The sequence below is a fragment of the Bombyx mandarina genome, chromosome 05 (genome assembly GCF_030267445.1).
Source record: "Bombyx mandarina strain Sakado chromosome 05, ASM3026744v2".
NCBI lineage: Eukaryota > Metazoa > Arthropoda > Insecta > Lepidoptera > Bombycidae > Bombyx > Bombyx mandarina.
This window is the reverse complement of record NC_143212.1, coordinates 6,578,724-6,605,066: the sequence shown is the minus strand read 5'-3', so window position 1 is coordinate 6,605,066 and position 26,343 is coordinate 6,578,724. Positions and strand designations below refer to the sequence as shown.

General features: G+C 36.8%; 3 protein-coding genes across 3 annotated transcripts; 1 reads left to right on the top strand and 2 right to left on the bottom strand.

The window, feature by feature from the left end:
- The first annotated feature begins 8,304 nt into the window (after window positions 1-8,304).
- Window positions 8,305-13,882, top strand: LOC114246662 (major facilitator superfamily domain-containing protein 12). The gene is made up of 8 exons (XM_028179323.2): window positions 8,305-9,079; window positions 9,816-10,023; window positions 10,199-10,283; window positions 10,726-10,917; window positions 11,058-11,355; window positions 11,651-11,801; window positions 12,157-12,284; window positions 13,591-13,882. The coding sequence occupies exons 1-8, from the start codon at window positions 8,800-8,802 to the stop codon at window positions 13,647-13,649; spliced, it is 1,401 nt and encodes a 466-aa protein (XP_028035124.2). The 5' UTR covers window positions 8,305-8,799; the 3' UTR covers window positions 13,650-13,882.
- Window positions 13,883-15,492: 1,610 nt separating this feature from the next.
- LOC149502927 (uncharacterized) lies at window positions 15,493-16,065 on the bottom strand. The gene is made up of 2 exons (XM_089727492.1): window positions 15,689-16,065; window positions 15,493-15,610 (listed from the first exon to the last, which is right to left on the bottom strand). The coding sequence occupies exons 1-2, from the start codon at window positions 16,063-16,065 to the stop codon at window positions 15,493-15,495; spliced, it is 495 nt and encodes a 164-aa protein (XP_089583618.1).
- Window positions 16,066-17,512: 1,447 nt separating this feature from the next.
- Uch (Ubiquitin carboxyl-terminal hydrolase) lies at window positions 17,513-18,829 on the bottom strand. Its single transcript, XM_028179241.2, has 2 exons — window positions 18,446-18,829; window positions 17,513-18,356 (listed from the first exon to the last, which is right to left on the bottom strand). Exon 2 carries the CDS (start codon window positions 18,344-18,346, stop codon window positions 17,654-17,656), a length of 693 nt encoding a protein of 230 aa, XP_028035042.1. The 5' UTR covers window positions 18,347-18,356; window positions 18,446-18,829; the 3' UTR covers window positions 17,513-17,653.
- Between the last annotated feature and the right edge of the window lie 7,514 nt (window positions 18,830-26,343).

Genomic DNA, 26,343 nt, shown 5'->3' with positions numbered 1-26,343 from the left:
GCTCTAGTGCGAATATCCGTGTTTGTCATCGCGGTCTATTAAATATCATTCTTGCATGTTATTTGTAAATATTTTCTTACTAGCGGTCCGCCCCGGCTTCGCTTGGGAAGTAGCGCTCGCGATGTAAAGAATTTTAGGTAATTTTTTTACACATTGGGTTACATTATTGAAGTTTCAGTAAGGATCCCTAATTTTTTTGAAAATATAATAAATATAGCCTATGTCACCCGGGGATAGCGTAGCTTTCCAACAGTGAAAGATTTTTTTAAATCTGTTCAGTAGTTTCGGAGCCTATTCAATACAAACAAACAAACAAATCTTTCCTCTTTATAATATTAGTATAGATTTGTGAGTGTTTAACATTTATTTATATAATTTAGTTTATGTGTCTCGGTGTTGGTAAGTAGTTTTATATTCCTTAAATATCAGATTTTCTTACTTATTATAAATGAATTATTTTTTATGGTGTACCCTCACTTATATAATGTAATATGAGTTCTGATAAAAATAAAACTCCCGATCCGGGAATACCAGAACATGATTCTGAATCCCGGGATAGTGAATCCCTAGGATCTCCAAGTTTTTCAACATTAACAGCTCCTTCCATTCGGTCAAGTTCTTCCTCACCTATTCCTGACGTCGAGCTATTACCAAATAAAGCCTCATCGAGGAAAAGAGGCCCAATCGCAGATGATCAGTCCATTAGACACAAAATAACTAGGATTAAAAATTCGACAAAATCATCGAAAAATAATCAACCTTCGACCCCCGCATACACTCGTAAATATCTATCATCAGGTTTGGGACCTTTTGCAGTACATGTTTCTAAGATTGAAGGTGACCCCTCTTCAGGAGTATCAATCCACCCTATAAAATTTGGTCAGTTCATCTTTAAACATAACATTCCACATATCAGTAAAGACGGAATTAAAAAATTAGGCCGTAACAGGGTAGTTGTGAAATTTACGATCTCGTCTGCTGCAAACGATTTCCTAGAAAATAGTCTCCTGCCTGAAAAAGGCTATAAAGCTTTTATCCCATCTTATCAGGTAACTCGGATTACTGTCAGTAACACAGATTACTCTAATCCCCATTAGGTTGCGGAAAGGTAGTTAAAGCTAGGAGGCTTAATTATAAAGTTAGGAACGAGACATCCTACGAATGGCGTCCTAGTGAGACCGTAGTTCTGACTTTTGATGGACAGCGGCTCCCTCGCTACGTTAATTGCTTCCATAACTCTATTGAAATAGAACCCTATAAATTTCCAGTGATACAGTGTTTTAACTGTTGTCGTTACGGCCATGTTAAAGAAGCGTGTAGATCAAAGCCACGTTGTCATAAATGCGGCGGACCACATTCTAGCAATAGATGTTATATTAACGATGACTCCCTGTCCTGCATTTTTGGTTTAGGCACACATTCTGCCTTAGATAAAAATTGTCCTGAGCAACAACGTCAACGCGAAATCAAAACACGTATGTCAGAAGAAGGAATATCTTTTCAGGAGGCTGCAAAAGGCATTGCCGCCTCTCAACGTCCATACTCAGAAGTTCTAAAACAAGCCCACGTTACAAGAGTGCCCACCCAAGATCCAATAAATTGCATTGAGACTAATTCTTACAGAAAAACCATTTTTAAAACCAAAACCTAGAGCTCCAATTCAAAAGGGTTATGATAAAAAATCCCATGAAAATATCATTCGAGAATTAAATATACCTACTCCTGAAAACGGTTGTGCTCTGCAGAGTTCTACAACTATTTCCAACTCTACAAATGTCTCTAAAATATCAGATATCCTTGATCTACTACAACAAAGCCTAGTTATTTATGTATCCACCAATCAAAGCTTACCGTCCAACATTGCCGAAAAACTATTCGAACGCGAAATAGTTTGGATCCCTTTACATACTGGAATTCTTGGGAATGAAACTGTGGATCAAATGGCTAAAGAAGCAACACATAGTGGTGATTGCGAGTACTACGCGAATGTAAGTCGTGATCTAATTCATATTAATAAACTTAATCTCGTATTAGACTGGCAAAAGCAATGGGAGACCTACAAATATCAATATTCTAAAATAAATCCTAGTGTCTTTATCAAATCTTGGTTTTATAAGTTCAAAAAATTCAACAAGCAATTAACTATAGTAGAATTATTTTGTCCGTGCAGTTTGGGTCATAAAAAATCGGAGCGGTGAAGCGAATATTTCGCTCTCTCTTCCACTCACGAGCCTTATGGACGGGTACAGTGATGCGCATTATTGTTGTCGATAAGCGTTATCGATAGTGTGTTTAGTTTTGTCATTTTGTGAGTTAGTGATAAAAATGAAAGAAAAAATCACTAATCGAACACTTACACCACATATCGCTGCAGCAAGTTAACGAGAACGGCAGAAATTAACAATTTGTAACTTTTCGGGATCTATTCTTATTTCAGTGAAAAATTTAACACATTGTTGATAACAAAACGTCCAAATATTATTTTGAATAAATTCTGCCGTTTTGATACAAAACAAAGGAGTAGCCATTGTGTCACTAAAGAAATACAGAGAACGAATGCATAAAAACACATTTCTCTCCGACATAATGTACTATAATTTGCAGGTAAGTACAACATAACAATGTCTCACCACCCTTCGTATACCATCCCGCCGCCGCCGCACACTGTATTATTATCGAGATCTAGCAGAACTTAATTCAATCTTGCGTGAATTTATCTTTTTTTAATTTTACGTGTCATAAAATGTTAATATTAGATGTTATTTCGTATTTCTAAATAAATAAATAATATTAATTATTAATAAAAATCATTTATTTCTTTATTTTCTTTAAAAATATTATTTTTAGTACTGCAACTTTGTTCTAAATACACAAGAAATATATTTTACACCCCTAAATATATTCTAAAGACTAAAAAAAATTCGCATAACCTTCTACCCATCTTCCTCCGTCGAGTAAGTTTCTTCTCCCATGTTGTATTTTGCACTGTTGATTTGGAAGATAGAAGTGGATCTGAACCTATCAGAAATCGGTTAAGTACGTCTCGATTGGTGTTAATTCTGCTTGTTTTCCTGCTGAAATACTCGCGATTCCTTCTATATTCCTTATTGTTCGCTTCTTGAGCTTCTTCTGCTAATTGGTCTAAAGGTAAAACGCATGTTTCAATTACTTCTTTTGAGTGTGAGAGGATTTTGTGTATACTAGAAGGCATGTAGTACCAGGATTAATGTACTAAATAAAATTTTCTTGTCTCTTCGGCATATGTCTTGAACTTGTCAGGATCTATTTCTAAGTCGGATGAAAGTGCCTCCAATATAACAGAAATGTTTGATTAAATCCAGATTGATCCCTGTTATGTTCGCATTTTTGCTGTAAGACTACTTATTAACATTTGAAGTGATCGTGGAAGGTTTCTACAGTCCTCTATGTCATAATATTGTAGTATTTTTTCAATAATAAGGTTATTTTGACCTTTTTTTTTATTACTTGAGAACCATATATTAAAAATATCTCGCCTTTTCGTTGCGCTGAAAACAAAAAAAAAAGTATGAGCGGGGCAAATAGGAGCAAGGGATTGCAATTAAATTTCAAAGAACATTAACCGTAGAATGCTATAACAGTGATTTCCCGGTGTATACACTTGCATACATTTTTAAAAGTCAACACTAATACAAAAATAATGTTTTTTTCAAGGACTACAGCAAAAACGTAGTTATCTAATAACATTTCAATATTATAAGGTTCAAGCTTACCTTAACGTATCCTCAATGATATTACAAACGATAAAAATGACAAAATATAGCACTTTAAACGACAAGAACAGACCTGTTCGCATTCTGCAATCAAGCAAAACTAAACAATACACTCGTGCTAGTACGCATAAGCTATGTTTCGAGACTTCCCCTGTGTTGTATGGTGTTACACACTTATTAATTTTATTTAATATCGATTATTTAGTTATACACCTGTGTAATAAAGGGAGTTTTAGGAATATTTAGAAGAGTATTATTTTTTAATTAAGTTCTGCTAGATCTCGATAATAATACAGTGTGCGCCGCGCCGTGTACCGGCCTTCGATGACTCATTTGATTTTATCGATAACGGAGTTGCGCCCGCGCAACATGCTCACCGCCACCGCTGCACGGACAAAATAATTCTACTATAGTGTACTTATCAGGCTTCGATTGGGTCACTTTTGCTCACCACAATTCTTAATTAAGCTAAAAATTAAACCTTCTCCTATGTGTAGTTGCGGTAAATCTATCGGTACTTTAGATCATATCTTTCTAGAATGCGCTCTTAATGATGAATGCCCACTACTATATTGTTTACTAACTAACACTAACATCCCGTTCCCAGTTAATATGAACTATCTCTTAAGATTCCCTAATCCTAAAGTTGTAAATGCATTAGCTTATTTTATTTCCCGCAATAACATTAAACTGTAAAAATATTTACAAATTTTTCTCCCGTTCTCATTCATCTCATCTGCTATAATATCTATCTATATCACTGATATATATATATTTTTTTTTTTTTTCGGGCCGGGGGCCGAACCTCCTACGTATGTGAGACTCAACGATCTGCAGGTGTTGAGAGCAGATCGCGGGCCCAAGGATTTTAGGACTCACCCACTAAACGACTCCCCTGCACTCTTACACCCGGCGTCCGATCCTCTCCGAGGTCAGAACCCGGATGAGGTAGGGGGGTTACCGCGGTCAACACTACAACCAGACGGCGCGGCTCACCCCAAGGACGCCCAGCCGACGGAGCCTTCGAGGCGAATCGAAGGCTCTGAAACGTCGGCCGTCTCGGTACGGCAGCCCGTCAGGCCGCCCAGACAGTGCCGCTGGTGTCCCGGAATACCCCGCTGGACCAGAACCAGCCTGCCGGGTCGGGACGCGATACACCGCCAACCGGTCGCTCTTTCGTAACTCCTTGGCAGCGCGCTAGAGTGCTGGTAGCGCACCGCGCGGCCTCTACCCCCTCAGGTCACCCCTTGACCTTCACCGGGGGGAAGCCGCCATCTACAGGGGCTGGAGTCGGGCAAAGGCCCTTCTCCGGCCCCCGGCTCGGCGGCGACGGATAGGTGCGGAGAGGGATGAGCTCTCCCTCTCTCGTTCCGCCGCCTCCTTCTGCGAGATGGTGTACTCGCAGAAGTCGAGCATCGCCTTCCAGGACTCATCGCTACCGAGCATCGTGGCCACGACGGTCGGCAGCGATAAGTCCGGTCCTATTTGCGAGACAAGGACACGGCGTTGCTCCAGCCATACGGGGCAGTATGCGAGCGTATGCTCGACCGTGTCCTCGTCGCAGTCACAGTGGTGACACTCCATCGTCGATTCCCTCCGGGCGATGCGATGCAGGTACCGGCCAAAACACCCATGGCCGGTAAGCATCTGCGTCAACCGGAAGGTGAGACGCCCTTGGACACGGTTCGCCCATTCCGCGAGGACCGGGCGCACCGCCTCGACGGTCCGGAGACCGGCCGACGGGTTCGCCAAGCGGCGAGACCACGCCTCCAGCACAGACCGCCGAGATTGGAGCCTATTTTATATATTATATATTCTATATTCTATCTACCTGACATTGGCAGAGTCATTCGTAAAAGAAGACTCGAGCCAAAAAAAAAAAACAAAGTGATCATCATTAGAAAACATTGAAAACTGACAAAAGTACATGGCAGATGTCACCTCAGTTGTAGGTGCAATCATAGAGTTACTATTAACTCCATGGGTGCCATCGACAGTGCATTAACAACGAGAATAAAAAATATATAACTAAAACTTGATCACATTTAATTACTTATGATTAATTTATATTTACTTGGGAAATTATCCGCGACGAATGTTTCCTGTAAGTTGTGAGACAATTAAAAAAAACATCTATTTGATCACCTAAAGTTAGTTCAGCGTAATCAGACAACTCCGAATGAACATTGACGGAGGCCGCGCTACCGTGGACATTATGTAGTCCCAAACGATTCTGTTTAAGGGAGAGTAAGCACCTAAATTCGAACGAGCGGACTTTCTTATAAGCGGTTTATATTTCTTCGTTCTTATTAAGTACTTTCTTTTATTTTTATATTAAGTCTTTGTAGTCGTCGTGGCCTAAAAGATAAGACGTCCGGTGTTCGAATCCTGCAGGCGGGTACTAATTTTTCTAATGAAATACGTACTCAACAAATGTTCACGATTTACTTTCACGGTGAAGGAATAACATCGTGTAATAAAAATCAAACCCGCAAAATTATAATTTGCGTAATCACTGGTGGTAGGACCTCTTGGGAGTCTGCACGGGTAGGTACCACCACCCCGCCTATATCCGCCGTGAAGCAGTAATGCGTTTCGGTTCGAAGGGTGGGGTAGGCGTTGTAACTATGCTGAGAGCTTGGAACTTATATCTCGAGGTGGGTGGCGCATTTACGTTGTAGATGTCTATGGGCTCCAGTAACCACTTAACACCAGGTGGGCTGTGAGCTCGTCCACACAACTAAGCAATAAAAAAAATAAAAAAAATTTAGGGGCAGATATTTTTATCTGGGTTAAGAGATTAGGTGTGTCCGTTATTCCATGATTTTACTTATTCTCATCCCAATCGCCCCCTTTTTCTTTGTTATTTGTACCTGAGACGTCCCCAATATCCCCAAAAACAACAGATTTTTACATGTATTTTTATTTTATCAAATATATTAAACCCAATAACAACTGAGACTTACATTTTCATATTTATGATGGTTCAAACACTAAATAACGTTTATAAATCACAGTCGTCTTCTATTATTATCAAATAAATAAAAGAGAGCAAAGTTTCTAGCACTAAAATAATTACCACCACAAGAAGTTAATTTGAAACGCGATTTTTTATAAGTTAGCAGCTATTATCATGCATATTCAGAGTTGTTTTGTGAGTTTTCAACATTCTATTATTACACTACAAAAATGGAAGATTTTGCAACGATTAAAAAACTAGTATTGCGCGTCGAAAGATTTTCCTGGTTTTTTCCCCATTCACCTCTCGATCCCTAATCACCCCATTTTATGGTATCTACTGAAAATGTCACTCATATAATTGTTTACACTGAAGTAGGAGTACTAGGTATATATACTGAAGTAGGAAACCTATGGAAATGAAATGTCAACAAAAAATTCGTGCCACTGTGACGTCATCTGGCCACAAAACATGGCGGTTTTAGTGCTGCCCAGAAGATTTTAATGTTAGTAGGTTTTATCGATAAACGTTCTTGGCTTATTTTATTTTAAACATTGTTGAGTATGAATGTATTTGTAGAATTTATACTTCAATAGGAAGTAAGTATATTGTTATGTGCAAAGATGATGTGATTTGGATATTATGTGAAATCTAAGACGAGTTCGTGCTTCAAATTTTCCAAGTAAACGTTATGACGATTTTTAAAATTTGCTACACTGATTTTATAAAGTTTTCGTTTGCCGCAAAACATAAAGATATGAATAGTACAGTGCCATCAGCCCATTTCTAGCATGCTGAATGTTATCGTATTTTGAGTACGTGTTTTTCTTAGACTATTACAATCTATTTTAATTGTTTTGCTGACTCTAAAGTCCGTAACACACTACCGCAGCGCACCTCAAGGAAGGTGCACCGCACTACCGCACCGCACGCAAATTTTAAACTTATCAAGGGACTGCCTGATAAAAAAAAACACCTACAGAACATTTATTCGTTAATGAAATTAGAAACGTCATTCCTTGTGACTTCCTCCTCTCTAAAATCACTTAATTAATAAATATTTAACGAATTTACAATAGTGTTTTACTCACTGCGGAATAAAACTATTTTATTGAAATAGTTACGAAGAGATTTTGTCGGTAGCCTTTTTCCCGAAATATCTAAACAGAATGTCTAAATATGTTTTGATGACATATTTTAAAGACGTATTTATGATTAGTGTCATGATGAATAGATTCCGACCGAAAAATGGTGTCCGATATTTCGGATTCAAATATATTAAGTGTATAATCTATGTTTCGGATGAGGGCTCCATAATGAATTTAAATATATATAGATAATAGTTTTGGGGCATCGACTTTCTTGAGATCCTATAAAATATGTTTTAATTATTATTTTTGTATGTTTTAAGCATGATAAAATGTGAAATTTTATATAAGCAATCATATTAAATCGATATCAAAGTCAATAAATAATGTACAACCCAAAACAGACGGCCGAACTGACGTGACAATGACATTTGGCGCGCTAAACATGGCGGATTTTCGGCCTCATTAGACGGAGACGGACACATTTACGTATATTCATGTTTCATTTTATGTACGCACTGAAATACTGTTATATTGTTTTCCTGCGAGTTAAAGTGCTGAGTAAGAACGAGATAGATATATGTTTATGTATGTGCCTTCAAAATGGGTGCTATTTAAACAAGCAATTGTACGTATAGAACAATATGTCGTGTCCCTACTATATAGGTCTATAGGTATATAGGTCTATGATTGTTTATTACGATCATTCATTGACAGTTCGGGTCATAGATTATACACTTAACGTATTCCGATAAAGAACTAGGTTTCCTACTTCAGTGTAAAGAACCGACATTTCCTGAAGGAAAATAATTTCTCACTACATCTACATAAACCTACGTATTTATAACCATGGATTAATATATCATAACTATTATAGGTACTAATCTGTGGCATTTATTTACTGTGTAAAACAATGCAAAGTAAATAATCAAAATAGTGGTACACAATCGCTAGTAGTATTAAGAAATAGTGATACAAAACAGAAACAAGAAAGCATAAAATGGATAACGAATTTATAGATATATCGACAAGTCTCAAACTACAACTGGGCTATGGAATTGGTCACGTACTTAATGATGTTTGTGCCAGTTTGTGGTTTACATATTTTCTAGTATATTTTAAACTAGTACTAGAGTTCAGTAATGTGCAGTCTGGTACACTTATGTTAGTAGGTCAAATGGTTGATGCATTAGCCACTCCTTTTATTGGTTATCACTCGGATCATACAGACAATTTCTGGAGTGCAAAATATGGAAGACGGAAGCTCTGGCATTTGTTTGGTATGTATGATTACAATTTTATATTAATAAATTATGGTCATTGTTTTTGCCCACTTTTGTCAGGTGACTAATTTCCTTGAGCAGTAATAAAATGTGTTTCCTTTTTATTTATTACACCTTGCCTATTTTACTATATCGCAGGGTGAAAAGTTTGATTTAAGCAACATTTATCTTTATAATTAAAGGTCCGTTTTATTTGGTATTAGTATCAACAATTCAACGTTTTTAATTGAACTTCAACTAAGTTTACCCCATTAAAATAATTAAATAAGTTTTTGTTATGACATTTTTTCCAAATTTAAATGGGCCTCCTGTAAGGTTGCAAAAATTTTGTTTAAACCAAATTGCCTTTCATCCATTGGTATGTTAAATATAGACATTATACTTATTTATGAAAGCATTAAGTTTGTCTGACAAAATTCTTAGAACATTTAGTATGTTTTTTGTTTATGTATTATTAACTAAGTGACAATTGCTTGTTAGAATGAAAATAGTTTGCTAAAATACATATTAAAGTACAAAAGAGCATATCATTTATGGCAAGCTCAGCATCATTCATAGCATTTAAAATCATTCCTTAGGCAATTAATTCATTAGACTAAAAGAAATATCTCATAGTGACAACACACTCCATTGTACTGCTGTGTTGAAGGTTTTTCAGTTCTTTTATAGTGTACAACAGTGTTTATAGTCAATCATTCAAAATAATAACAAAATGTATTTTTGTTTATTTTAGGTACAGTCTGTGTTGTGACCTCGTTTCCATTTATCTTTTCGGAATGTGTTGGATGTTCATTGACACACAGATGGGCTCAAATGTACTATTTTGCTGCTTTTATTGTCATATTCCAAATTGGATGGGCAGCAGTGCAAATTTCGCATTTGAGCCTGATACCTGAATTAGCACAAGATGATCACACAAGAACACACTTAACCGCTATCAGGTAAATATTTGTAGTACAAAGTAATTTTTTTTTGGTTCATTTGTTTACCTTTAGGTTCTATTAGTTATGTTACATATATTGATAGAGCATTGATAGAATTCAGTTTGTGACTGTCTTCATACTATGAAATAATATATTTTTGTTTGTTGAGTTTACTTGATTGATCAATTTACAGATATGCATTCACTGTGTTCTCTAATTTGTTGGTGTACATTGCTACGTGGATAATATTGCATATTACAGGAGAATGTGACAAAAAGGTTTGTTCAGAGCTAGTTTAATTAAATGGTCTAATGATTGTTAGTTAAATTTAACTAATGTTTGTAGAAATCAAACTTTTTTTTTTTTTTTTTTATTGCTTACATGTGTGGACGAGCTCACAGCCCACCTGGTGTTAAGTGGTTACTGGAGCCCATAGACATCTATAACGTAAATGCGCCACCCACCTTGAGATATAAGTTCTAAGATCTCAATATACTCGTAGTTACAATGGCTGCCCCACCCTTCAATCCGAAACGCATTACTGCTTCACTACAGAAATAGGCAGGGCGGTGGTACCCACCCGTGCGGATTCACAAGAAGTTGTACCACCAGTAAATGCCAGTATTATAAAATTAAACATAATAAATCATTAAGAAAAATGTAGATTTTTTTTTTATATTCAGCTTTAATGTAATATTGTTAAACTATATTTATTTGCAGCAAGTAGGGCCATCTGACAGTTGGAAATTCAGGCACATAGTTTTTATAGTTATGGGTGTTGGCACTATAGCCTCACTATTGTTTCATTTAAGTGTCAAAGAAACACAAAATGCACGGAGTCGCCAGGTTTTAATAGATGCTGAAGAAAGCGGTGCTCACAACCTTTTCATTCGTAAACCACTTTTATATCAGGTAAATGCACCAATTTTGGTTCGTCTGACTTATGATAAATAATAGTTGAATATACAAGCAGTATTTTGTTAGTTGATTTACTTACAGGAAATCCAACTGTTATTTTTTTCCTCAAGATTTAATCATCTCCTGTTTTCCAGGTAGCCGGAGTATATATGAGTACAAGGCTAGTAGTTAACTTATCGCAGGTGCTCATACCCTTATATCTTCACCTTACTTTAGGCCTAGCTGCGCGCGCTCTAGCTGCTATACCACTCGCACTGTACATTGGTAGTTTAACAGCAGCAGGATTTCAGAGGTTGGCTCCGAGATCATTTTCAAGAAAAATAAACTACTTTTTTGGTTCCACATGTGCAATGGCTGGTTTTGTATGGATATATTTTGGATCAAATCACAACTATAAGGATTATTTCATTTATTTGGTCGCATTACTTATAGGTCAGTAAAATAAGACTGTAGAATTGAGAAGGATAAAAAAGTGTTAAATTTGACATCACAACTTTTAATCGATTTATATTTTATACTCGAAGCTGTTTCTAATTTTTGTCTTGAAATTTGAATGATATTTACTATTATACACAAAAGCACAGAGCTGTCTAGAAAAAAAAAAACAAGAAAGTTATTTTTATTAAGTCATCCAGTCGAGCCTAGTTAAAAACCCTTGAGATATGTGTTGAGGTGCACAGTTCATTGTGTATTTTTAGTCTTGTTTAACTATAATCGTATTTTTCAGGTTTTGGTGGTGCAGTTATGTTAGTAACGAGTCTGGCGCTAACAGCAGACTTGATTGGCGAAAGAACCGAGGCTTCTGCTTTTGTATATGGATTAATGAGTTTCAGTGACAAATTGTCGTGTGGACTAGCCATTGCTATAGTGCAAACATAGTACGTAGCGAAATTATGTTAATTAATAATTCTAATGAGTTGTAGAGTCGTCGCCGAAAGGATAAGATCCCTGGTGTGTTCGTATCAACCTATACCGGTATTTAAATCTCGCGGATGGGTAATATTTTTTCTAAGAATACCTATACATTATAGATACATAACACGTGTTGAGTATTGATTTCCGTGATGAAGGATTAAGGTTGTGTAATTAAATCCATTAATTCGTTCTAAGCGCATTGAAATAGTTACTTATCCTTCCATTTGAATCCGAACGAATGATTGCCCCAAAGTGTAAATAGGTCAATTACTGTACTGATAATACTTGACTAAACAAATTAACAAAATTTTATTACAGTGCCGACGGAGCTGAATCAACATACTATCGGAATGCTTTGGTGTGGGTGTGCGGAGTTGCAACGATAACCGGTCTCATCTTTACATTATTATTACCTAAATTTCAAACAGATGCCCTTGTTTTGAATGGTTCGTAAAATGATCTGAATATGCATAAAATATTACTTATTTGTTCTAGTCCCATAATAGTAAAACATGTATTTTTTATTTTTTTGTTTATCATATTAGTGGACGAGCTCACAGCTCAACTGGCGTTAAGTAGTTACTGGAGCCCATAGACATCTACAACGTAAATACCACCACCTACTTTGAGATATGAGTTCTAAAGTGTCAGTTTACAGTACAACGACTGCCCCAGCCTTCAGACTGAAGTGCATTACTGGTTCACGGCAGAAATAGGCAGGGTGGTGGTACCTACCTGTGCGGACTCACAAGAGATCTTACCACCAGTAATTCAGTTTGTTTAATTGTTTTTTAAGAAACCCCAAAACCCTTTTTCAGTTTTTCCTTCCTCATTATCCCATCCGTATATGAATATATGATCAGTATATGAAGGTTATGAATGATAACCTATTATTACATCAGCCCAACTTTCAGGCAATACAACATCACAATATTTGTGTTTATAATGCTGTCGAGCAGATAAAAAAGTTTTACAAGAAAGCCATATCTCTATTTTTTATTTTATTTCTTCTCTTTTTTCTCTAATTAGTTTTCGGATAACAAATTACATAAAAAACACTCCATTATAATTTTGCAACACAGATTACTATTCAAATTATTTTTCGAAAGACAAATAAAATACGAGGTTGACTAAAAACAACTTTACGTGGTTATGATCACAGTAAACAATGCTGTGAGCATGCATTTGTGAGCAAGCATTATCCTTGCTTCAGTGTGCTTCAGCTCCAATAGCAAAATGTACGAAATAATATTAATTTTAATTTCATTAATTTCAACTATGTAACTGGAGGACTGGAATAACGTACCACGCAATTTGTAGGACAATGTGGGTGGTAAACTATGCAAATGTAAGCTAACCAATAGAAAAAAAAATTTGTTAGTAATTATTTTTCATGACCTTATTTATAATACATGTTGGAGCGGGGACTCCCTAACAAAACCTTATATTCGTAGGACAAATATTTTTTCACGTTATTTAGATAATTATCTCGATAATTAACAAAGAAAAATTCAGTTAGTAATACATTTTTAAAATTCGTGAAATCAACATATTTTATCCTTGCTACCCCTAGTAAGCTACCACTTACCAACGTTACTGTAAGGAAAAAAGTTGGGCGTCTAGTCAAAAGGAAGCTACTCACGAAAAATCAGCTTGTTAGTAATATTTGATGAAAAGTGTACCAGGGATCCTGTACTATTAGGTATGTATTAAAATATTAAATAATTTTGAAATCTAAATCCTTTTTTTCAGATGGTGCGGCAGACAGTAACACAGAAGATGCGACGAGTGCACCAATAGATAATATATGAATGCATTCCAATAAAATTAAAATAATCAAAGTTAACTACCGAGAACTGTTCTAATAAAAGTATGAAATTTTAGCGGGAAAAATCCCATTTTTATTTGAGTACTTAACGCTTGCCAGTTCTTAGTAGTTCGACTATTTAAATATATAGTTAATATCTTGTATATAGTGAAAAATGATTTTATTACAATAGAACAATAAATTTAATGAAAATAAAATTTTCAATTTTTTATAAAACTTGTCATTTTTAACTAGTGTTCACCCAGTGATTGATACGATCATAATCATTAATATCTAATGCAAAATTTAGATTCGTGTTATGTGTTACATTTTCCCTACTGTTTTATCCTTTATTCTTGTAATGGTTGGAGAAAAAATCTTTTCAAATTGTTTATTGATAAGGATAACACTAAAACTCATCATTAGCTATTAAACACTAAGAATAAAAAGAAAATCTATTGGTAAATAGAGAGACTACGCCTTGAAAAAGGCGCGCGAGGCGCTCGCCCCGCAAAACCAACTACCGACTAAACCCCATCGAGCTCCATGACACCGGCTACACCAGACCTACGGTACCGCAGTGCGCGCCGAAAGTCCGCCTTCGCCGGTAGCCGTCCTGATGATAAGACGGGATTTCATCTCTGGGAAAATCCCGAAGGACGTCATCTCGGGAGACACACCGTGGGCGGCGCACAGGAGCCGCCGTGCACCGCCCCACCACCGGACCGACAGTCGAGTACCGGGCGCCTCCGCACCCGCCACCTGATAGTCCTTACGGGGGCTGAGCGGGAGCTTCACGCCCGCGCCGCCCACCCCGCCTTCTGCGCTGAGGTGCTGAAGAGGGATCCCACTCCCTAACGCGCTCCTCAGCCTCACGGGACGCCATTACCAGGTCACAAAACCTGGCCATGGCCTCCCACGAGCTCTGATCCTCTAACATGCGGGCGACGACAGCCCGCAGGGAGAGGTCTCTCCCCAGCACCGCGACGAGATCTCACCAAGGGCGGATCCAGGGGGGGGGTCATGGAGGTCATGACCCCCCCTCTGAGCTGGTTCCAGGACCTAGGTTGACCACATATTGAACATAATGATTTTAGGACCACAGTTATGGAATGTGTGTTCTGTGGTCGTCGTGGCCTAACGGATAAGATGTCCGGTACATTCGTGTTGAAGCGATGCACCGGTGTTCGAATCCCGCAGGCGGGTACCAATTTTTCTAATGAAATACGTACTCAACAAATGTTCACGATTGACTTCCACGGTGAAGGAATAACATCGTGTATTAAAAATGAAACCCGCAAAATTATAATTTGCGTAATTACTGGTGGTAGGACCTCTTGTGAGTCCGCACGGGTAGGTACCACCGCCCCGCCTATTTCTGCCGTGAAGCAGTAATGCGTTTCGGTTTGAAGGGTGGGGCAGCCGTTGTGACTATATGAGACCTTAGAACTATATCTCAAGGTGTGTGGCGCATTTACGTTGTAGATGTCTATGGGCTCCAGTAACCACTTAACATCAGGTGGGCTGTGAGCTCGTCCACACAGCAAAGCAATAAAAAAAAAAAAAAAATATAAATAAGCTGCCTCATTCCGGGCGTGATAGTGCTTCTCTGGATTTCTTCAAGAGAAGATTACAATATGTACGTGTATATGTACAAATTATTATGTGTTAAGTTTTTGAAGTGTACAATAAAGAATAAATATTTTTAAGTACAGTACTTACATACATTAATAAAATACCTACTTTTTACTTGTATCTATTGTTATCAAAATTAAATTATAAGTTCTTGACTTGACCATGACTATGTGACCCCCTCCTGGCACCAAAGCTGGATCCGCCCTTGGATCTCACCGGGAGTGCTCCCAACGCGGGCACGTTTCGAGCGCGTGCTGCGCGTCATTGTCCGGCTCACCGCACTGGTGGCAGCCCGGATGTGGCTCTCTCCTGCAGACTTTCCACAGGTACCTGGAAACAGCCAAACAGCCATGTCCCGAGAGGACCTGCGCAAGGTGAAAAGAGAGTACGCCGTGACGCCGATCCGACCATGCCTCCAGCACGGGCACCAGAGCCTCGAGGGTGCGCCGGCGGGTGGCCGAAATTTGGCCAAGTTCCTTCAGCAATCGCTCCCTCCACTTAGCGTACTCTACATGACGTGCAGCACGCTTACACCGACCAACAGCCGACAGGCCGGGCGACCGTCCCCGATTCAAAGCCTGCGCCCTACGCCGATATAACGCAGCCAAGATTTCGGCCTCGAGGTCCCAGGGTAGGGATCCGGCGAGGGCGCAGGCCACATCCTGAGAGATGGTGCGGTACCCCCTGATGACCCTCACCGCGAGCGCCCGTTGAGCTCTAAGCAGCAGAGCCGCATTTTGCGCGGAGAGTGCGGGCGACCACACGGGAGCACCGTACAGGGCCATACTGCGCTCCACCCCAAGATAAGGTCGCCGGGTACCGGCGCTGCATCCTCGACGTTCGGAAGAAGACGGGTCAGCGCACCTGCCGCCCCCATGAGCCTCGGAACCAGCGTTTTAAAATGGTGGTCGAATCTCCATTTGCTGTTCAGCACGAGGCCCAAATACTTGAGCTTCGGCTGGACAACAATGGTGACACCCCCGACTACGAGATTCGCGCCTTGAGGTGGCCCTTTCCGAGCTGAGTGGAAGCACACTGCTTCGGATTTTTGGAGGGCCATTTCGAGGCCGAGTCTCTTTATTCGTCTTACCACAGTTATAACAATGTGTCCTATGTAATTTTCAATACCTACTAAGCCGATGTACTTATGTAGGTATTAATTACTCACTACTTACTACGGACAAGGTAATGGTGAAAACAAGCCAGATAACGGATCGATCTGCGCGTCACGGCTAAGTTCACAAGATTTTTTTATTGCTTAGATGGGTGGACGAGCTCACAGCCCACATGGTGTTAAGTGGTTACTAGAGCCCATAGACATCTCCAACGTAAATGCGCCACCCACCTTGAGACATAAGTTTTAAGGTCTCTGTATAGTTACAACGGTTGCCCCGCCTTTCAAACCGAAACGCATTACTGCTTCACGGCAGAAAAGGACGGTGTGGTCCACAACCAGTAAAAAACTCAAAAAATGCGATACAGTTTTGGTTAATTTCAAAGCATTAATAAAAATTGATCAGAGGGGTTGATATCGAAAATCTTCAACTAACGCTTTAATTTTCAGTACCTATACAGCAGATATTATTACTATCCGTAACCTTATTTTATACAGGTGCTTTTACATACGATTTTATTTGACTTTTCATAGTAGGTATATAAAAAAAATGTAATTGATGAGATATAAATACAACCTATTATAAATATCTACATAAGTTTAGTTAGGAAGATTAGGAAGGAATTACAAAGCCTAACAAAAATCAAACCTGCAAAATTTGTAAAGTTGTGCAATTATTGGTAGGGTATATTATTATTGTAGCCCACATAGATAGTATGTAGCGGGTACTACTATAGTTACTAACTATAGTTGGATGGTTGGAACAAAAGTTAAACTCTATATTTGCGACTTCTACCTCATGACTACTTAACACCAAGCAGGACGTAAATTAGTAGAACATTTATGGTATAAAAGTATGATATGAAGTCAGCAGGAAAGCCACATACACTCCTAATACAGAGATAGTAAGACAGATCATTTAATTAGATTACCAGTGATTCTGAAATTGCAATACAATATTTTTTATTGTTCATATAGAATGTAGGCAGATGAGCATGTGGCCAACCTGATGGAGATGCTTAGGACATCAGCAATGCCAGGAACAGACCAAAACTGCTGCCTCCATTAAGTGATATCTATTTAATATGGGTTATTTGTAAGGTAGAAATAAAACAAAATTCAATATAAATAATTTATTATCACATAAGCTTGAATTGCACCTTTAGCATAGAATAATATAATACTTTTGAAGCTTTACTAAGCAAAGCTGGACATCACTCAACAGCTTTTTTGTTGCTCGAAACTTAAAAAACTATCAATTAATCAGATGCTACTAGAGCAATTACTGTAAAGCGTACTTCATTCGGATCGCGAGCCATAAATTCTTTGCAAATTTTTGCTGCATCTTCCAACAAAGTTTCCTGTGAAGTTGGGCCATGATTGACAGGAAAAGCTTTACGGCCATCTAACTCATACAATGCTCCATCTTTATGGACAAAGCTGATAAAATGATGGTTGACGGGATCTTCAGCACTTGGTGTATTTGTTTGGCCTTCTTGAGCCAATTCCTTGTGAGCATTAATGATGCCTTCAGACTTTTCCAACAATTTACCACGAGCAGTAGCATCAAGTCCTTTAGCTTCATTTAAAAATTTCTGCATATGACCATCAGATAATTCAATTATGTCCGTATTGTTGGCCACACTATGTACAAGAGCTATAGTCCCACATGCATTGCTGATATTTTGTTTCATATAGAAAATATTTCCAGAAACTTCTTGCCCTTTGGACAGAATCTCATTTTCTTCAGTTTTTTTGTGATTTTCGTAAGCATCAGAAATTGGGAAAAGTAGCATTACAGAAAGCACAGGGCGAGGTACCCACGAAAGCGTTTCAGGATCAAGTCCCATGACATCTACAATATTCCATTTGTTTGGTACGCCGAGCTTTTGCAAAAACTTGTTCAGGACATCGGGATTGGATTCAAGAGGGACTAAAGTTTCAGTCGCCATTTCAGTCACTCTGTAAAATAACTGAGTAGGTTACCGGTGCACCGGCAATGACAAATGAAAAAATATCTACGAAGATTCACAATTGAATTAAAAACGTACCAAATTGTGGAGTTGATGAAGGTGATTAATCAATAAAATGGTAACAGCTTGACAAATCGAATTATATTTTCAAAATAGTAGAACGACAAACTTTTAACAAGAATGAGTTCGCAATCTCGAAATGGGAAAAAATAAATCAATAATATTGTTTGTTTTGATCACTTAGACAGGTATAGGAATTATGTCACTAACAGCCAAGTTTTAGCGAGAAATAGAAAGAAATAAGTTAATGCTCAAATAAGTAGAAGTAGCTTAGGGCGGTTTCATCGGATTTTTTGAATGATCTGAGAAGCCATAATGTTTGATTTTGTTCCAGTTTCTTTTACGATTACTAAGTTTGTAATGAATCACCATTATACCAAGTGAAAAACTATTGAATACACTGAAGAGTTAACCATCTGTAGGTATATTATGTTGAGATATAGCACTAGCTGCGTGTCGCCACACTATTAATGTTGACTCGTTACCATAGTTACCATGACATGGGGTAAATTGGGATCCTGGGGTAAATTGGGACAAACCTGCGGAAGATTCTCAAAGTACTTGTAGCACGGAATCTACCTAATTTTCTTTAAGGTAATATTTATCAATGTATAGAAGAAAAACCAAGTTAATTATGGAAGTACTAAACATGAGTTAAGTTGGTCCCAAAAATTCGTCAAATTAAATTTAAAATAGTGGTTGAAAAGTGCGTTTTAAAACAGCTTAAATAACTTTTAAAAAAAGTGATATTATCGTTGTTTTTTCAATAAGATCACAGTTTATATAAGTTTTTAATACACCTGGAAATACCACAACAAACGGTAAGTTGCAATATTCTTATTTTAAATACAATATTTCGACAAAATAAAAAATGTATATTTTTTCCTTTCTTTTTGGGGAAAATTGGGACGTATGTAGGGTAATTTGGAGCGAGACTGGAAAAATTAGGGACGAGAAAAAACAAAATTGGAACGCCAAAAGACAAAATAGGGATGGCTTGTTAGGGTTGTCACTGATATCTTATAATAGATTTTTTAGCCTATACTATCACTTAATTGCGTGATGTAAAGAAGGTTAATGTGTTTATCAGTTAGTTTATGTAAGTATTATATGTAAAAGAAAAGTATATATATAATTACTTTTTTTTCGCGACATTTACCTTGTAATATCTGCCCGGTCGTATGTTCTTTATAGCAATAAAAAAAATTAAAAGTTAAAAGAACTCAAACGAATCAAAACTTTTGTTATTTCAGAATCTATTCACGCATCGAATCATGATTTTGTTAACATTCACAACGAACACACACAAATAAAAACAGGCCTCAGATTTTAAATGTAGCATTAATTAAAAATCCGAGATATCCAATTATGAGTGAGTGAATTAATTGAGTTTAGTTATTTCGCTTAGAAAGAATTTCTTTTATTTTTGTTATTATTGGCAGTAATCAGATAAAGCTGTTTTTTTATCTTATTCACCTGATATCTTACTCTTGCTCAAAGATTATTTTGAAAATGTTGATTAAATAAAATTGTATTATTGCATTTCCAGTCCTTTTGTTTTCTATTTTTTATTCTATTTTATGATTTTGTTTCAGAGTTGTGATTTTTAAGGAAATTAAATAATAATTTTATAAAATATAACATGCACATACTTTTTTTGATCATTGTATTGTTGATTATCATTCACGTCACATCGCTTCGGAATAGAAACTAGCTTAATTTACACTATGTTGTGTATTGTGCTTAAATTATGGATTGTATTCATCATTTCGGTCCATATAAATAATTATATGGCACCTACCTATATATCGCAGTACTGCGAGTTGACAACCCTTACAAATATCCCAATTTAACCCTTAACCGTGTCAATTTACCCCGGACGCTGGGTAAATTGGGACGGCCATTATTTTACCGATTATTTCTTTAAAATGAATAATTAAAATAATGTAACGGTTTTTATCACCTAGGTACGTTCAAGACTCAACTTATTTCTTTGGTTGAGCAGTGACTATTTAATTGGAACTATTTTAAAATTCAATCTGAAGGTCGATTTTGTCCCTATTTACCCCATTGTACGGTACATTCTCTACATCATAAGATTGTGTCGTGTGAATAAAAATATAATTTGTGTTAATAAAAAGAGTTTGCTTATTCTTCCATATAAAATCTTAACATGGTAGCAGATCGCGTGCAGTAAGTAAATAAAAATATATTGGGTTGCGATCCACGAGAAATAATATCGGCAAAAATTATAAAAAAAAAAAAGATAGATGACAACTACGGGGTCTCTTCTGCCGATTTTGACTGAAAATTCAAATTTTAGTCATTGGAAATTTAGATTGAAATTATTGCTGGAAGAAAAGCAATTAAGCAATGTATTCTTAAAAGAGAAACCGACGGATAAAGATGACTCACGAGCAAAATCAATTTTGGTACAATGTCTGAGCGACAAATATATTGACATTGTAAAAAATGCGAATACGACCAAAGAAATGTTAACGTCATTAGAGGCCATATTTGAACGAAAAACAGTCTGTAACAAATTTTATTTAAAACGGAAACTCATAACAATGCGCTATGAAAATGAAAGCAACTTACAGCAATATTTCCTAAAATTTGAAGGAATTCTTAGCGAATTAGCGGCAATCAACGTAAACGTCGATGTAGAAGATCAAATTTGCTATCTGCTGTCTTCTCTACCAAAGATATACGATCAAGTAATTACATCAATTGAGACTATGGCTTCCGAGAAACAGCTGAATCTAGAATTTGTTAAAGCAAGACTACTTGATATGGAGACAAAGTTACAAATGGACAGAAATAGTGAAAGTTATGAGAATAATACCTTCATCACGTGCCACTCCTGCGGAAAACGTGGACACAAATCATTCGAATGCCGAGGATCAGGACGAGGACAAGGGCCGAGTAGAGGACAGTCATTGACACGAGGACGGAGCTATCCAAGATCGCATGGACGCTCATTTAGAGGAAATTCAAGTTCACGACATACAACGTATCAACATACTTCAACAACAGGCAGAGACAACAAAGAAATAGGTTTCATTGCTAGCGATATTATTGCTAATGTGGGTGAATGCGGTAACATAGAACTAATTATAGACTCAGGATGTACGGAGCATTTAATAAATGAAAAATATGAAAATTATATGACGGATATTACGTACTTAGATAAACATGTCAAAATATTCGTAGCTAACGGCCAATGTATTACAACTAGTAAAAGAGGTAAACTTAAAGTAAAATATCAAAATACTACGATTAATATTGATGCTTTAATTGTGAAAGATGTTTCATACAATTTATTATCAGTGAAAAAGATTGTCGTGGCAGGTTTTAACATAAACTTTAATAAATACAATGTTAAAATATTTAATAAAAATACATTTTTATGCGGCACCGTGCAAGGAAAGTTGTATAAGCTACAAGCCGAATTATGTAAGTCCGAAGTTTGTAATGTTACTGATGCGACAGATCTATGGCACAAACGTTTAGGTCACTTAAATAGGAAAAGCCTTAATATACTAAACTTACCTGTATCTAATAGAATTTGCAGTCCTTGTATGGAGGGCAAAGCCACCCGAAGCCCGTTCACGCCTATCCCAAAGCCTAGAACAAAAATGACAGCCGAGATGCTTCACACAGACATAGCAGGACCGATCAGACATCAAGGACCTAATGGTGAAAAATATTTTATGACAATTATTGACGATTTCTCTCATTTTTGCGTAGTGTATCCCCTGAAGAGCAAATCTGAAGCAACAGAACGACTGATGAATTATGTATTAAGAATTGAAAACGAAACGGGGAATAAAGTAAAAAGAATTAGATGCGATAATGGTGGAGAGTACACTGCTAATAGTTTGAAACTTTTTTGCATAAATAGAGGTATTAGTTTAGAATACACATTACCGTACACGCCACAACTTAATGGCATATCAGAACGGATGAACCGCACATTATGCGACAAAACGAGGACTCTATTAGCGGAAACAAATTTGCCAAAACATTTGTGGTGCGAAGCGATACAATGTGCAGTTTACCAATTAAACAGATCGCCATCATGGGCCATAAACTTCAAGACACCCAGCGGAATATTTTTTGGTAAAAACGACCTATCGAGATTGAGAGTATTTGGTTCCAAAGCTTGGGCTACTATAGTACCCAAACCGGACAAGTTTGCCAAGAGAGCAAAAGAAACAAGAATGGTGGGTTATGGAACTGTTGGTTACAGATTATGGGATCCAGAAGAAGATAAGATAGTTATTTCCAGAGATGTAAGATTTGATGAAAGCGACATTAAATTCAAAAACAAAGAAGAAGTGAAACAAGCAAGGTATATTCAAGACAAAGAAGAAGAAATCAATAAAGAAAAGGAAGATATTGTAGAACAGGAAGATGAATTTAAAGATGCAGAAATGAACACTGATCAAATTGAAGAAGCAATAATCAGACCCAAAAGAACGATAAATCCTCCTGCTTATCTTAAAGATTACGAGACGAATATAGAAAACATAAATGAAACTAATATTGTTATATGTCTGAGTGCACATGCACCAGAAACTTTCGAAGAAGCTATAAAAGAACCAGAATGGAAAAACGCAATCAATAAAGAACTAGATGCACTCCAAAGACTACAAACGTGGGAAGAACAAGAAATAACCGATGGAAGAAAGCTCATAGATACAAAATGGATATTTAAACAAAAAGAAGATGGAACAAAAAAGGCAAGACTGGTAGCTAGAGGCTTCCAACAAAAGAAAAAAGATATTTTTGACAGCGTTTATGCACCCGTTGCTAGACATTCAACCATAAGAATGATCTTATCAAAAGCTGTACAAGATGATTTAAAGATTATTCAACTAGACATTCCCACTGCATTCCTAAATGGAAAATTGAAGTATTTATCAAAATACCCCAAGGATTAGAAATAAAAAATAATAATACACCATTAAAACTAAAGAGAGCATTGTATGGATTGGTTGAATCACCAAAATGTTGGAATGAAACAATTGACGAATTTGCGAAAGCTAAGGGATTTCAAAGATCAGAATATGATTACTGTTTGTATTACAAAGAATATTGCTGGATGGTGATTTACGTGGATGATACCTAATCATTGGAAACGGGGAAGATATTATTAAAGCACTTAAGGAGGAGTTTAACGAAAAATATATGGGCGAAATTAAGAACTTTCTCGGAATGGAAGTTAAAAGAAATAAAGATTCATTAGAACTGAAACAATCTAAAATGATTGAAAAGATATTGACTAAATTCAAAATGGATGATTGTAACGGAATTAAAACTCCCATGGAAAGAAATTACAATATAGAAATAAAGGACGATACAGAAGTTTTGGACGTACCGTATCGAGAACTAATAGGAAGTTTAATTTATCTTACTGTAACAACAAGACCGGATTTAACATTTGCAGTGTCATATCTGAGCAGATTTTTAGATAAACCGAACGAAGAATTATGGAAAGCTGGAAAAAGAGTAGTACGTTATTTGAAAGAAACAAAAGAAAAAGGATTATTATTTAAAAAGACAAATGACAATAATTTATACGGATTTTCTGATGCCGATTGGGCTGGAGATAAAAGATACAGAAAAAGTGTTAGCGGTGGTATTATCCTACAAGGGCAAAACCCCCATTGCTTGGTTTTCAAAGAAGCAACAATGCGTAACTTTATCGTCTGCTGAAAGCGAGTATGTAGCCGCCGCATCATTAGCACAGGAAATTGTTAATTTAAAAGGCATATGTAAGCACCTAGGTTGTGATGTAAATGCCGTGCTATTTGTTGACAACAAAAGTGCGATATCAATGGCCAAGAATTACGAGAACTCTAAGCGTACAAAACACATTGATATACGGTTTCATTATATAAAAGACTTGGTTGTCAATAAGCTGATTAGCATAGAACATACCATAGAACGTACCAATGAAAATTTAGCGGATGTTATGACTAAAAGTTTGAGCACAGACAAGTTTTATAAATGCATTAATAAGTTTTTGTGCTAATTCATAATTAGTTAGTTTACTGTTTGTTTAAGTTAGATATAGTTGTGTACTAAATAATAACTGTAAACCAAGTTATCATTTAGGAGGAGTGTTGAGATATAGCACTAGCTGCGTGTCGCCACACTATTAATGTTGACTCGTTACCATAGTTACATTCTCTACTTAATAAGATTGTGTCGTGTGAATAAAAATATAATTTGTGTTAATAAAAAGAGTTTGCTTATTCTTCCATATAAAATCTTAACATATTAATAGCTTGATACGATGATTGATTGTCTCAAGATGGGTGGTGGCTTTTACGCTGTAATGGGCTCCGGTAACCACTTAATACCAGATGAGCCAAGAGCTCATGCACCCACCTAAGCAATAAAAAAATATATCTGAATTTCAACCAGAATTGTTTAAGATCATGTTTTACCTATGGCGGTACATCTATCATCTAAGAGTACAATGTGTTATTTCTGTGTGGAATCCAAACTGTATACTGTTTGCAGAATAACGAAATTTAAATGATCTAAATTATCTGGAACCGCTGCGTTCATCGACAGTGCGTTTCCAAAGATCTTTTTTGCCACGTACCATCCGGCTTTGAAATGACCTCCCCTCCACGGTGTTTTCCGAGCGCTATGACATGTCCTTCTTCAAACGAGGCTTGCGGAGAGTACTTTATGGTAGGCAGCGGCTTGGCTCTGATGCTGGCATTGCTGATGTCCATGAGCGACGGTGACCACTTACCGTCAGGTGGGTGTATGTTCGTCTGCCTACAAAGGTAATAAAAAAAGTTTTTTTTATTTGTATATTTTATCAACAAGCGACGATTTTGTATAAGGACTATGTTTTTAAATTTTTAGCTTGCCGATGTTTCTACATTAAGAATCGATTTTATTACTTACAAGTCCCTAGTGATTTATATTTAAAATACTATTCTCCTAAATGTCAAATGCTTAATAATGGAACTTCTCGGGGTCCTCCAAAAAGTCCACTGAAAAAGCCTAGTGAGACTTTAAGCTGAAACGACCACCATTTTACTGACATTTTATTTCATCCTGTTGGACGGTTAAGTTTGAGGGGATTGGGTTCTGTAGGTTGATGAGGGGCTATTTAAAAACACACTGCTTCATTATAATATAATTATATTGCAGATACTTTGAACACTGTTACACCACTATAAAAATATTATCTTTATAAAACTCTTAGATGCTGCTCTGACCGTGTCTAGATGAGAAGTCATTATCTTCACTGACGAGAAGACAATCGTTGGATTTAAACATTTAATAGCATTCCAATATTCGAAATCTGTAATCTTATATGTGTCAAGTGTTGCCTACCATTACGTTCATATTCAAACTCCAACACATCTCATATCGTTTCATTTCATATCATTTTTCCTAGAAAAAAAGATGTGTATATAAGATTAGGCTATATAGTGTGATACCCTTGCCTTTCCAGTTGAAAAAATAAACTACTACTACTTAAGGGATTTTATGACCTGGTAACTGAGACCTTTAAGTCATGTCTTATTTTAATTTATATTCATATTTTTATGAAAAATGATATTATGGAGTGAAATGAAATGAAGATGATTAATTTGAGACATTAATCAACTGGGATGAAATATAATCTCAGTAAAATGGTGGTCATTTACTAAGATTTTTTCAGTGGACTTTTTGGAGGATCCCGAGAAGATACGTCCAGCGGCTTTGTTTCATTTTCCCACATTTTTGCACTTTCGAAGATATTGAACAGTTAATAAACCATCATTATTACACATTTAAACCAGAAGAAACACTAAATACACAAAATAAAACAAATCACAAACCTCACTCCTCGCGTTTCCGCCAAAAAGTCCCAAACTACTACTAGTAAACTCAAATGC

What these genes read in the sequence shown, in the direction of transcription:
- LOC149502927 (XM_089727492.1), bottom strand. Translation starts at nt 16,065, where the DNA reads ATGGCCCTGTACGGTGCTCCCGTGTGGTCGCCCGCACTCTCCGCGCAA. An exon ending in GTGCCCGTGCTGGAGGCATG is followed by an intron (nt 15,611 to 15,688) that starts GTCGGATCGGCG and finishes GGCTGTTTCCAG; the next exon opens with GTACCTGTGGAAAGTCTGCA.
- Uch (XM_028179241.2), bottom strand. Translation starts at nt 18,346, where the DNA reads ATGGCGACTGAAACTTTAGTCCCTCTTGAATCCAATCCCGATGTCCTG.
- LOC114246662 (XM_028179323.2), top strand. Translation starts at nt 8,800, where the DNA reads ATGGATAACGAATTTATAGATATATCGACAAGTCTCAAACTACAACTG. An exon ending in GAAGCTCTGGCATTTGTTTG is followed by an intron (nt 9,080 to 9,815) that starts GTATGTATGATT and finishes TGTTTATTTTAG; the next exon opens with GTACAGTCTGTGTTGTGACC. An exon ending in CAGGAGAATGTGACAAAAAG is followed by an intron (nt 10,284 to 10,725) that starts GTTTGTTCAGAG and finishes ATTTATTTGCAG; the next exon opens with CAAGTAGGGCCATCTGACAG.